Here is a 13,646-nt window from a genome sequence, read left to right as displayed (position 1 = left end):
CAAGTAAATCCATGTTAATTTCCTGATGTTTTCTACATTTTTCTTCATGGGCATATATACATATGTATATGGTTTTTGGAAGTCATTGTTTATTTTACAAAGAAATTGACCATATTAAATATATTTTTCATACTTTACTCTTCTCACTTAACAGTATCTTATACCAGTGATTCTCAAAGTGCAGTCCCTGGGCCAGCAGTGTCAGCACCACCTGGGAATTTTTAGAAACACAAATTCTGGACTCTACCCCAGATCTACTGAATTAGAAACTGGTGATGGGTCCCAGCAATCTGAGTGATTCTCAGAAGCCGTCTGGGTGATTCTGATGCGGCTAATGATGATATCTCTGTTCTAATTATTTCCTTTTCTAATAGCTGCATTATATTTCATGCTGGAGATACACCAGAATTCTTCATCTATACCCCAGTGAAGGTCATTCACTTGGATTTCAATGTTTGTTTTTTTGTACAAGTAATGCTTCGATAAACATCCTTGTGAATAAACACCCTTGTGCTCTATCTTTACCCATGAGTACCTTTATTTCTAGGGGCTGGAGTCTGAGCAGTACGATTGCTAGTTTGAATTTATGGACTTTCAGTTTCATAAATGTCCCCAGATTGCTTTTCACACAGGCTGTATCAATTCATGCTTCCAGTCGCGATGAATGAGAGTACCTGTTTCCCTCCAGCCATTGCTCTTTTAAACATTTTCCTGTCTTGATGGAAAGTGCATTAACCTTTAATTTGCGCTTCCCTGACTGCAGCTGAGTTTAAGCATTTTTAATGTTTGTCATATTTTGATTTGCTGTTCTCTTATATGCTTAACCCATTTTTCTGTTTGATTAGTTATTCCTTTCTCATCAACATATAACAACTATTTGTATATTATAAGTATTGATCCTCTGAATGTTATGTTTGTTACAAATGTTTTTTTTCCAAATTTAATTTTGTCCGTTGACTTTGTGGTCCTCAAACTTTAGCTGTGCATCAGAATCACCTGAAGAGCTTGTTAAACCTAGGTTCCTGGGCACAAACAACACTTTCTGATTCAGTAAGTCTGGGTGGGAGGTGAGAATTTGTATTCCTAACAAGTTCCCAGATGCTGCTGCTGCCGCTGCTGCTGGTCCAAGGACCACACGTTGGGACTCACCAGTTTTTGCCACACAGCAGTTTAAAAATTGTATATAGTTAAATATGCCTGCTTTTTCACTTGTAACTTTTGAGTTTCTTGCCTTAATTCAAAAGCTCTTCCTAGTCCTATATTGTGAATATGGTCTCCAAGATTTATTTCATTGTTTTATATGTAAATGTGTAATCATCAGGAATTTATTTTTGTATATGGTAGAAAATAGGGGTCCTATTATATTTTCTTTCAAAATGTTAACCAGCTGTCCTAGCATCAAATTATTAAATAATCCATTCTTTTTCCACTGAATCGAAATGTCACCTTTGTCATATAATAAATAGTGGAATTTATTCTCTCCCAGTGATCATTGTTTCCATTCCTATTCCAATAATGTATGGATTTGATCGCAGTGGCTTTCATAATATGTTCTAATATTTAATAAGACAAAATCTTCTCCATTCTTTTTCATACTTTGCTATTTTTTGTCATTTATTCTTCTGTATAAAGTTTATGGTCCTGTTATCTAATTTTTAAAATCTGTGAGGACTTTAATTGGAGTTACATTAAATCTCTCTCTCTAAAATAGTTGATTTATTTTTTTGTTTTGTTTTTGTTAATCCTCACTCGAGGATATTTTCCCATTGATTTTTAGAGAGAGTGGAAGGGTGGGGGAGAGACACGTGGGTTGGTTGCCTCCCACACACTCCTCAACCAGGGCCCCAATGGAGCCTGCAACCAAAGTTCGCGCCCTTGACCGGAATGGAACCCAGGACCCTTCAGTCCGCAGGCCAGTGCTCTATCCACTGAGCCAAATCTGCTAAGGCAGGAGAATTGACATTTTTAAAAGTACTAACCTTTTCACTCAACATATGGTATTTCTTTTCATGTTTTTAAATCTTTTTGTGTCCTTAAATAAGATTTTAGTTTTGTTTATGTAGGCCTTATGCTTTTCTTGTTAAATATATTCCTAAGTATTCTATCATTTTTATAAGCATTTCTAGATACACTTGAAAAAAACTTACTAATTTATGTTAATCTATTTTTATTTTATTTTATTGATTTTTTACAGAGAGGAAGAGAGAGGGATAGACAGTTAGAAACATCGATGAGAGAGAGACATCGATCAGCTGCTTCCTGCACGCCCCCTACTGGGGATGTGCTCGAAACCCAGGTACATGCCCTTGACCGGAATCGAACCTGGGACCCTTCAGTCCGCAGGCCGACGCTCTATCCACTGAGCCATACCGGTTAGGGCTATGTTCATCTATTTAGTATGCAACTAACTTATCAAATTTTCTTGTTACTACTAGCATTTTTTTTTACTTGAGTCTCTTAGGTTTCCAGGTATACAATTATATCATCAGTGCAAAATAACAGTTTCTCTTCCTTTCCAATTTTATGCCAATTGTGCTCTTATCTAATTGCATTTATGTAACCTTACTATAAGATATGTTACTATATTTACAGTGGTTTTAGTATGACCTTGTTTAGGTTAATGTCAGCAGCTAGTTTTTGGCAATGACATTTAATATATGTAAGTAGTTTCTTTCTAGTCCCTATTTTATTTGTGATTAAAAAAAAAATAGCTGCTGAATTTTATCAAATGCCTTTTCAAGCACCTAGTATTATTCTATGGCTTTTTTCTTCTATTGGGACTGAATGTGCTTCTGATCTTGAATAATCCTTATATTTATGAAATAAACTCTACTTGTTTATTATGATGCATTTCTAACTTCTCATTGCTAATTTTTTCATTTTAAAATTGAGATATAATTCACATTTATATTATATATTTTAAAATGAAAAAAAATTAACAATGAGAAGTTAGAAATGCATCATAATAATACATACCATAAAAGTCACCCTCTTAAAAAGTGTACAAATCAGTAGTGTGTAGTATATTTACAAAGTTATACAACTATCACCAATATCTAATTCCAGAACATTTGTATCCCCTCAGAAAGAAACTCTGTCCCCATTAGTAGTCATTCCCTATTCTTCCTCCCATCCAACCCCTGGCAGCCACAAATGTTCTTCCTATGCCTGTAGAGTTGCCTGTTCTACACTTTCATATAAATGGAAGCATACAATATACTTGTGTCTGGCTTCTTTCAGCTAGCATGTTTTCAAAGTTTGTCCATGTTGTAGCATGTATTAGGACTTCATTCTTTTTTATGACTGGATCATATTCCACTGTATGGTAATACCTCACTTTGTTATTAATTTATCAGTTGGTGGCCATTTGAGTTGTTTCTACCTATGGGCTATTATGAATGATGCTGCCATGAATATTTGTGTACAACTTTTGCTTTCCTTTTTCTTGAGTATATACCTGAGTGTAGAATTTCTGGGTTACCCAGTAACTGCTGAGGAACTGCCAGCCGTTTTCCAAAGTTGCAGAACCATTTTACGTTCCCACCTACAGTACATAATACTTGCTATTGTCCTTTTTAAATTTTTTATTGTCCTTTTCTAAAAATTGATTTTAATTTTATTGGTTTTAAAGAGAGAGGAAGGGAGAGGGAAAAACATCGGTGTGAAAGAGAAATATCGATCGACTGCCTCCTGTCAGCACCCCAGACTGGGCATCAAGCCGTCACCTGGGCATGTGCCCTGACCGGGAATTAAACCTGCAACCTTTCAGTGCATGGAATGATGTTCAGCCTACTGAGCCACTCCTGCCAGGGCCTTAATTGATTTTAGAGAGAGTGAAGGAGAGAGAGGGACAGTGATTTGAGAGAGGAATATTGATTGGCTGCCTTTTGTATGAGCCCCGATCGGGGATTGAACCAGGGTATGTACTCTGGCCCAGAATCGAACCTGAGAGCCATGATCACCACTCCAACCAACTGAGCCATACTGGCCAGCACTATTTTGTCCTTTTAATTATAGTCATCCTAGTGGATGTGAAGTGGTATCTCGTTGTGTTTTTTATTGGCATTTCCCTAGTGGTTAATGATTTTGTGCCTCTTTCATGTGCTTATTGGCCATTTGTATATGTTCTTAAAGAAATATTTATTTAAATCCTTTGCCCATTTTTATTCTTATTTTTTTCAATTTTATATAAAATCAAGCACTATTTTATTTAATTTGTTTTTTAATTTAAAAAGAATACAGTAGTATGCCCAGCTGGTGTGGCTCAGGGGTTGAGTGTTGACCTATGAACCAGGAGGTCATGGTTCGATTCCTGGTCAGGGCACATGCCTGGGTTGCGGGCTCGATCCCAGTAGGAAGGCATGCAGGAGGCAGCTGATCAATGATTCTCTCTCATCATTGATATTTCTATCTCTCTCTACCTCTCCCTTCCTCTTTGAAATCAATAAAAATAGATTTTTAAAAATACAGTAGTATTGGTTATGTTCTGATTTCCCTGGTGAAGCATCAACATCAGTGTCAAACCTTCACAGACATGAAAGAATCAGGGACGGAAAGTTAAAATGAGGTGTATATGGCATTCTGAGCTAAGGATGGGGTAAGGCACTTTGAGGGTGAGGATGAGAAGAAGAGCAGGTGTTCAATAATTGGTAGTTTGCCCTGCCCAATAGGTAGACAGAAACGGTTATCTCTGATAATTTTTCACTATGGGCAAGGTGCCCGATTCAAGTTCTTCTAAGTAGTTAAAGGAAGAGGGGGGCAGAAGTTTCTCTTGTAGAGTCTCAGTTGCCTTTAGCTCAAAATAATCTGTATCTCACAGAGGCACATCTTGGGGTGACTCATTCTGAACCCCTACAAAGGTTAAGCTGTTAGGGCTTCAGCCTCCGGGATGCCCATTTTTAAATTGGGTTATTTGTTGTGGTGTAAAGATTGCTAATTTTATAAAAACAAGTTTACTCATAATGTTTCTATTATATGTTTAAAGCATAAATACACACACACACACACACACACACACACACATATATATATATATACACACACACACATATATATTTATTTTTATTTTTTGCATTTATTGGTTGATCTTGGATGTGCTCTGACCAGAGATCGAGCCTGCAACCTTGATGTATCAGGACTATGCTCTAACCAACTGAGCTACCTGGCCAGGGCCAAAGCAATATGTATATATATTCTTTAATTGAATTTATTGGGGTGACATTGGTTAATAAATTATAGGTTTTAAGGGTACAATTCTATAATATATCATCTATATATTGTATTGTGTGCTTACTACCCCAAGTCAAGTCTCCTTCCATCACCATATACCCCCCTTTGCCCTCTCCTATTCCCCCCACCCGCCTTTCCCTCTGGTAATCACCATACTGTTGTCTGTGTCTTCACCTTTTTCACCCAGCCCCCCTCTCCCTCCCCTCTGCCAGCTGTCAGTCTGTTCTCTGTATTAATGTTTCTATTTCTGATGGGGATCTCCAGCTTTTGGGGGATTGTCTGAACATTGTCAGATCATTGGGCAAAACAATGGTTTCTAGATAATTAACATTTTTGCTTGTTTATTTTTGCTTGCATTAGAGAGTAACTCAGACATCTCCTCTACAAGTACCTAACCCATCGTGGATGCACCACCAGTCATACCTCATACAGCCTTCAGTGAGTGTTCAGAAGCGGGCAAATGCCAAAGAGGCAATTTGATGTAAAGAAAAACACTGGGATTTGAGGAGAGGGGATGTGGGTTTGAGTTCTGGCTCAAGCCCTTATGCAACCCAGTTTTGTGAGTTTGTTATTCTTAGGCAGGGATCCATCCAGACTAATGGGCAGAGTGCCTATTCCTGTTGCATAACTGGGTGGCTGCTCACCTCTCGTTTTCCAGGAATTTTAAATGGTCCCAGTAGCCATGGGTCACTGCTGCAGGCGGCCTCACAGAATGCTGCCAACTAACCCTGTCCTTTGTCACTGCCTCCAGGGTTCAGTTCTGACACCAGGGATGGATCACCCCCTTTCTCTCCAGCCTGCCTCCATGATGGGACCTCTTACCCAGCAACTGGGCCACCTCTCCCTCAGCACCACGGGCGCGGTAAAGCAGAATGTTTCTGATGATAAACTCCTCCTGAGGAAGGAATACTTGTGTAATACTTTTCAGGATAAATACTTATGATGATGAGAATCGCTTCAGTACCATTGAGGGCACACTCAGAGTAGGAGTTAAATTTAAAAGATAATCATGAGCTAGGATAGCTATTCTCCTTTTAACTGATTCCTACTCATGAAACTAAGCAAATGGTGTTTCTGTCTACATACTAGTTTATCTAGGAATTTATTCACATTTCCTAGAAATCCTTATCAAAATAATAACAAGAAGAATGGATGAAGCGCATTAGGTTTCTTATAGGCCTGCTGCCTTCTGATTTGCCCAGGAGGGCTTACAGGCAGAGAGGTAAAGCAGAAAGCAGGAAAGGGGAGAAAAAGAGTCATGTGTGTATAAGTCTCTCTAAGCCAGCGTAGCACTTGAAGTGCTTTTAAAAAGCACAATTGAATTTGACAATTAGCCCTCACTGGTGTGGCTCGGTTGAGTGTCATCCTGTGCACCTAAAGGTGGCCAGTTCGATTCCCGATCAGGGCACATGCCCAGGTTGTGGGCTCAGTCCCAGTCAGGGTGTATGCCTGAGGCAGCCAATGGATGTTTCTCTCTCACATTGATGTTTCTCTCTCTCTCTCTCCCCCACTTCCTCTCTCTCTAAAAATCAATAAAAACATATTTTTACAAAGCAAATCAGACAATTAACTTAATATCTCTGGGGATGGAACGAAGGCATCAGTAGTTTCTAAAGCTTCCCAGGTGCTTTCAATGTAGCCAAGAATCGCTCAGCCTATTGGTGTTTTTCATTCTAGTATATGCCAACAGCTGCCGCTATGCAAGGCGCTTACATCTCCCAGTACACCCCTGTGCCTTCTTCCAACGTTTCAGTTGAGGTGAGAGCGTTTATAATCTCTTTGGATTGAGGATAAGAAAATGAAAATGAAAGAGGCAGATTTTCCCATTCAGGATCTATCTCCCTCTCACAATGAAGCTGATTCTGTGTTCACAAATAGCTGGTAGGTATGTGAAGAATGTAGGAAGGAAAGACTTCATTTGTGTCCTTGAATGAGGCCGTTCCTGACATTTGGCCAGATAGTAAATGCCAGGATGCTGGCTTGTATTTACTAGTGTTTCTTGGGAACAGGCTGCTCTAAATGCTGGGGAAGTAATGCTGGGTGGGTGATACGTGTGCGCACTAACACTGGTATGGGAGTGGGAAGGTCGGGGAAGGCCCTCGCCTCTGGGTGGATTTTATGTAGGCTGCTTTAGTGGCAGGGGAGGTAAGGATGCACAGGTGACTCTCCTGCTTTGGCTGTGGTTACAGGAGAACAGCGGCCAGCAAAGTCAGGTGACTATGGATGCTCCCTCAGACCATGGGGTCTATTCTTTCCAGTTCAACAAGTAACAGTGGTAAGAATCACATGCTGAGGGGTAGGGTGTGCCGAGCAGCTTGAAGTCAGACAGGGTCTCATGCTTGTCATTCCCCCTCCCTACCCTCTGGCTTTAGGACTCCCCTCCCCATCTTTGTTGAATACAAATGAATTCTTGGAGATGCTGATGCTCCCAGACTCCAGAGGGCTAACCAGGAATACAGATCATCTGGGGGCCCTGCTAAGACCTACCACGTGGCCATCGTTTTCCACAGGCCTGGGCCTGAGAAAGACCTCTGCTCTTCCTCCATTCCTGATGGAGCCTCGGGGAACCGGGGAACCGGCACTCTGTGTGTGCGCTACATTCAAAGAAATCAAAAAAGCCTTTTTTTTTTTTTCTTTCTTTTGCAAATAAAGTTTTATGTGTTGTTTTGGTTTTTTTAAACTGCAATATGCAATTCCCCTATCCCAAAGAGACATGGTGCCTGGAACTTCTTATCTTTATGAAAAACACTTTTTGATGTGTTGAACTTATTTGAGAAGGCTTTTAAATTTTTCTTTTGTTATTTTTTTTTCTCTTAAAAAAAAGAAGAAAGGAGTGGTGCTAAAACATTGAAGGAATCCTACTGTGGGCCCTTCTTGCTGAGTTTAGTTATGGACTTATTTTGGTCTAAGAAAATACGCAGTTTTTAAATTTTGTTTTATAAAGCTCGTAACTCACACATCCTGTCTTTCTTTCACTCATTTTGTGCTTTGCTTCTCTCGTCCAGATTTTTCTTCTCTTTTCCTTACAGCAGAGCTTGTCTATTTCACTTTTTTACAGTTTTTAATTTTGTGAATTTCTTTTTTGAATGAAATTTTCATATTGAATTGTTGGGGGACTGGGCAAGGGACAAGGTAGAACACTAAGCATGCAATGGAAGTGGTTTTTCTTCCTGTTGTCCTGCCACATCCTGTGAGAAAATACGAGACTTTGTCTTCAGGGAGCAGAGATTCGACCTAGGCTCGTTAAGGAGACAGTCCCACAGCCTTGAAAGTCATGCTTTAGCCAAATGTGGATGAAGACTAGGTCGTCCCTTGCAGTTATAGAAGGGTGGGCTCAACTGACTTCTAATTCTTCTCACTGCCAGGCTAACACCCTCTGAAGAAGTGTCTTCTCTAGAGACAGCTTTTCTGCTTCCTGGAGGTTCTTCTCTCCTCTGCGTCTCAGGGGTCCCTTTCTTCCCCATTGCACATTGCTGTTGCTGGGGGCCGTTGTAGTTGTGACCTGGCTGGATCCACCTGGGCTCCTTCCCCTGTGGAAGATTCCTCGCTTCACTCCAGGCTGGTGGTTTTAAAGGAGACCATTTGGCCTTCCCTGGAGACATTTCTCACTGTCCAGCCTGGGGGTAGAGGTTGTGTGCTTACTGGCACCTAGTGGCTAGACACAGGGATGCTGCTAACCATTCTACAGTGCACAGGACAGCCTCAACACCCCAACAAAGGACGATCTGGCTCAGACGTCAGTAGAGCCAAGGTTGATGAGAAACCTTGATGGGGACAGTGTAGTCCTGCCTCCTGATCAGAGCATTTGGTAAGTCCCCACTCCAACCCGGGACGCACATTGCCTTTTGACACTCAGGCAACTAGTGGAAAGTAACAAATGGGGTCCTTGACGTTTCCTTGGGCTTTGACCTTTGACAGTTCTGCATACCCTTGAAAGGCCGTGCTGTTATGCACACACACATCCAGAGGGATCAAGGTGGGGGCTGTTGGGTGTGTGTGCCGTGCAGGGGTGGGAGAGGACAAAGCTGTCAGTCACTGGCCAGGGCAACCTGGTGTGTTTGGGACCCTTTGCCAGGGAACAGTAATTTTCCTTTTTGTGGAAAGGCTACAGGGAGGTAGGATAGAAAGGACAGTAAATACCATCTCATCATTTACAATACTGGGAGTGTTATTTTTTTACGAGTATTTAAAAAAAGCCTGTATTTTCTCTTGAACTCCAGCTCCTCTGCAAGTCCTCACCCTACGCACATGGAAACAGGAGAAAACATTTACACATCCAGGAAGTACAATCCTGCGCCCATCTTCCCCCAGTCCCTCCCTTATGCCCTGAAAGGAAAGCTCTGCTCTCCTTCACTTCAAGGTCAGGCGCCTTTCCACCAGATAATCGACTGAAGGCCAAATGACGGAGAATGGAGAGTGTTCATTAGGCTGGCCGTAAGGAGAGGAAGGATATGATGGGGGAGGAGGGGTGCGGGAAGAAGCTGTATTGGGCCCAGCTTTCCTTCCACTCCCACCCATCCCAGAATTGGGAGTCCAAATGTTCCCTACCCTTAGATTGTCCTTTTGTACATCCTGGGGGTAAGTGGGGGAGCGGGGGCAATGGGTGGGATATAAAGTGTAAAGGACAAAACTGCCAGTAATTCTTTCTCATGGGTGCTCCAACCTCAGGAAGGGCTGATCCAATGTAAAACAGCCTGAGTTCAATAACCTTTTAGAAGGGCTTAGCTGGGCATTTCCTACTTAAGGAAAGCACACTACAGATTTCTTGTCTGTGGTCCTGAAGAAAGGGAAAACAACCCTGGACTCCTGCTCATTTGATAGCGGCTTGGAGAAGCCTTACTGAGGTTCAGTGCAGTGGGGACCTTTCACACATGGGAACAGTTGCTGTCTCTACTGCCCCTCCTCTGCCTCCCAGAACTCCTGATTCTACTTTCTCTGGATTTTAAAAAAAAGTTTAAATGTCTGTGACTTTGTTTTAAATTCTGAAATTACCTTTTGTGTGTTCTCATGTGAATCTACTCAATGAATTGTTGAGTGTTTCTGGTTTGGGCAGGTTTGGTTGGGCATGGGAAGTATGGAGAGCCTGAAGTTATTTTTGTAGTTGTTAGTGGCACTATGGAATTTTTAAAAACATATTTTTATTGATTTCAGAGAGGAAGGGAGAGGGAAAGATAGACATCAATGATGAGAGAATCATCAATCGGCTGTCTCCTGCATGCCCCCTGAGGATGAGCCTGCAACCCAGGCATGTGCCCTTGATCAGAATCGAACCCAGGACCCTTCAGTCCACAGGCTGATGCTCTATCCACTAAGCCAAACCGGCTAGGTGGGAATTTCTTTTTGGTGTTTTTGGGTTACCTCATATTTTTTTCTAGTTGTTAGTTCATCCCCTCCCCACACCCATTTATTTTTAGAGAGAGTGGAAGAGGGAAAGACAGAAACATCGATGTGAGAGAAACACATCGATTGGTTGCCTCCAGCACAGGCCCCGACCAGGGTCTGGGCTGGGGAGGAGCCTGCAACCAAGGTACATGCCCTTGGCTGGAATCGAACCTGGGATTCTTCAGTCCTGAGGCTGATGCTCTATCCACTGAGCCAAACTGGCTAGGGCTGTTAATTCATTTCGAACAGTTCAAACATAGTTGAGTGATTGCATAAAGGAGAGGGGAGGAATAAGGGATACTTTTTCGTGTGAAATAGCGTACTGGTGGCAGGGGAATTGTAGGGGAGCCTTCAAATTCACAACCTAGGCCTGGGCTCTTTAAACACTACTGCCTAGTGATTCTGAATTGTCTTCATAGAGCCCAGATAATAGTTTCTCTGCATGTCACATCTCATCCCCACATTACAGATGCTCATAACATTCTTAAAATATTTTAACACCTTGTATTTTTGTTTTCAAATAGAACATTCTCAAGACACTTCCTCAAATGATCTTGTTCTTTACTAGGCTCAAAGCCTGCCTGTCCCATCTCATGCCAGTGTTAGTACTGCCCCTCTTATGCTGAGATGATACAGACCCCAGGCTGAGTATGGACTTCTGGAGGGTGAGTAGAGATTAGGGAAGATGTGGGAATGATGATGGGGAGAAATGTTATTTTTTAACCAAAGAATTTGAAGAGCTGCCCAGACCTGAAAGCCTGGTGGCTCTGAAGCAGGAATAGCTTCTGTAGTAAGTGGGGGTTGTAGGAAGACATTAATTTGCACTGAGGGTGAAAACTAGACCTTCCTGCGCCACGGGCCATCCCTGGGTGGGGCCAGTTTCATTTCTCTTCCTTTTCTATCTTATGGATCAGTGAACTCTTTCACCCCCTCGGTGCCTGCAATGCTCACTCCCTGCTGCTTCAGGGTCAGCCCTTTGGGGCCTCCTTGTGGGTTGGTACTCTGCAGCACCAAGGTGCTGTAAGGCCTTGCTGGAATGGAATGCTGTGGGGTCCTGGACAGAGATCTAGTTTTCTAGAAAAAGTAAGTCACTGCTGCTCTCACACATGTGCTCCACCTCTGGGAGAGCAGCAGCATTGCACTTTGACCTTTTCCAAGAGCAATAAACTTGGATGGGGAAATCAGGTCTAAACTTGCCCCCGGCTCTGATGAACTAGCTTCAGAGCAAAAGGGTGGGTGTTACGAAAGCCAACCCAAATCTTGCACCTTGTCATACCGATTCTTCCCAATTCCCTCTTAAGCCAACTACTCCATTTCTGTGCTTACCTACATTTTAGGTCCTTCCAAGTGTTAACAGAACCCTCACATTTACTCAGCTTTCCCCCTCCCTTCCTTAGGAGGAACCAAGACATAATACCTGCTTTCCTCTACTCTGTTCTTACCTTCGTGAGGGTTAGGAAGCTGGTTCATGATCCAAGTGCAAACCTTCTTTTGGTTGTTTCTGGTCACCCTAGAACAGTGTGAACGCTCCCTTCGGTCTTGCTGTGGTAGGCCAGGGGGAAAGTGTAATGACAGCCTGGCCCAGGAACATATTGCATAGAGCAGAGCTTAGAACTCGGGTGCCTTGGCCAGTGGCTGCCATGTAGCTGAGAAGGTAAACAAGCACCAAAGAGGGCATTTGTGAAAAGACTGTTCTCCATCTTATTCCATGTAGTTTAGAGGGTTCACCAAAATAAAACCTGTAGCCTGGAGGGTGGTAAGGTTTTCCAGCCCGAGTAAAGCAAGTCTTCTCCCCACTACTGGTGTCCTGTCCCCCAACACACACTTTTTGGGTGGTGAGTGCTCTCCTGTATGCACTTAGCACCCTGGACAGGAAAAAAGCTTCATTTCTACTCAAACACACCTTGTCTTTATCTAGAGGCTTGTAGTTTTATACTCTTCCCATGTCTATGCCTGTGCCACCCATTTAGCTTATTCTTCCTTTTCTGACCTTTGGTATTCATGTTCCTTCCCTACAATTTGGTAGAGCTTCGTTTTGTCTCATTTCAACCTTTGTTTTTAAATAAAACATAAAACGCAAACATCTACCTCCAGGTGTCTTATCCACAGGAGGAAGCTGGGAAGTTGGTGATGGGCCCGTACTTGCTACTGCGGGAATATAGGTGGCAGCTTCGGAGGCCAAAGCCACGTCTCCCAAGGCAGGAGCCAGGCACACCCAATCCCATGTTGCTCCAGCACCTTGGCCAGAGGCACTAGGATCCGGTTCCGACCACAGGAGCGGAAGCGGAAATTCTGCTCTGAGATTACCTCTTGTACAGGAAGGGCCAAGCCTGGAGGTTTGGGATGAACCTTGGAAGAGTAAGAGCACACCGCTGTCCTGCCTGCTGTCTCCTACACCAAACCAGCCATACGCACCATAACACCTTGTGCTCCCCTTCAGGCAAACGTGAGAACCTATGCTGAAGGGAAGATAAATACACACAGTCTTTTGAATCTCTATCAAATGTGGTTTTTATTCAACTGACAAGCACTTTTCTACAGCTGCACTTGTGGAACATCACATGGCAAAAACAGGAGTTTTTTTTCCTCTAGACTTTTTTTCTTTTTTAACCCTTATTAAAAATGAGGTTGGTCCTAAAAATATAGAAAGAAATAAATTTAAATTCACAAAAAACTGTACATTATCAAAAAGTCACTAAAACACCACATTTGGTTATATAAAAAGTCAAGTCCCTTTTGATATAAAAGGAACGTGGGAACTTGTTGATGTTGATGGTGTGGTTTCTTCCTGTTACCAGACTGATAGGGGGAGGGGAAACACAGGAGTAGGGAGTGAGTTTTTTTTTTTTAACCTGCCTTCCCTACCAAATACTCTTATTTATCAAGAGAAAATCCACCTAGCTCAAGGGGCAGTGAAGAGGAGGAAAGAAAAGTGAGAAATGGCCCCTTTGATCATGTCCTACCCCCCCCCCCCACAGCCCCCACACTTCAAACTGAGGCTGGGACTCCACCCCACCTTAAGAGTGCCTGGTCCC

General features: G+C 42.4%; 1 protein-coding gene across 9 annotated transcripts in view; it reads left to right on the top strand.

The window, feature by feature from the left end:
- Window positions 1–13,375, top strand: part of RBMS2 (RNA binding motif single stranded interacting protein 2) — a 60,344-nt gene extending 46,969 nt beyond the window's left edge. For 2 of the 9 annotated variants that reach the window (XM_080662665.1, XM_080662663.1), the window contains exons 10-17: window positions 5,590–5,667; window positions 5,981–6,091; window positions 6,907–6,987; window positions 7,419–7,504; window positions 7,602–9,037; window positions 9,450–9,663; window positions 11,180–11,276; window positions 12,721–13,375. In XM_080662665.1, the coding sequence (XP_080518791.1) occupies window positions 5,590–5,667; window positions 5,981–6,091; window positions 6,907–6,987; window positions 7,419–7,499 (351 nt within the window). In that variant the 3' untranslated portion in view covers window positions 7,500–7,504; window positions 7,602–9,037; window positions 9,450–9,663; window positions 11,180–11,276; window positions 12,721–13,375. Of the gene's footprint in view, window positions 1–2,194; window positions 2,297–5,589; window positions 5,668–5,980; window positions 6,092–6,906; window positions 6,988–7,418; window positions 7,505–7,601; window positions 10,234–11,179; window positions 11,277–12,720 lie in introns of those variants that run through there. The other 7 variants (XM_080662662.1, XM_080662661.1, XM_080662669.1 and 4 more) reach the window with 4 other exon arrangements.
- Window positions 13,376–13,646: the final 271 nt, after the last annotated feature.

This window comes from Plecotus auritus (genome assembly GCF_963455305.1).
Source record: "Plecotus auritus genome assembly, chromosome: 3".
In the NCBI taxonomy this organism is placed as follows: Eukaryota; Metazoa; Chordata; class Mammalia; order Chiroptera; family Vespertilionidae; genus Plecotus; species Plecotus auritus.
Note: the sequence above shows the minus strand (reverse complement) of the source record. Positions and strands in the feature narration are given on the sequence as shown.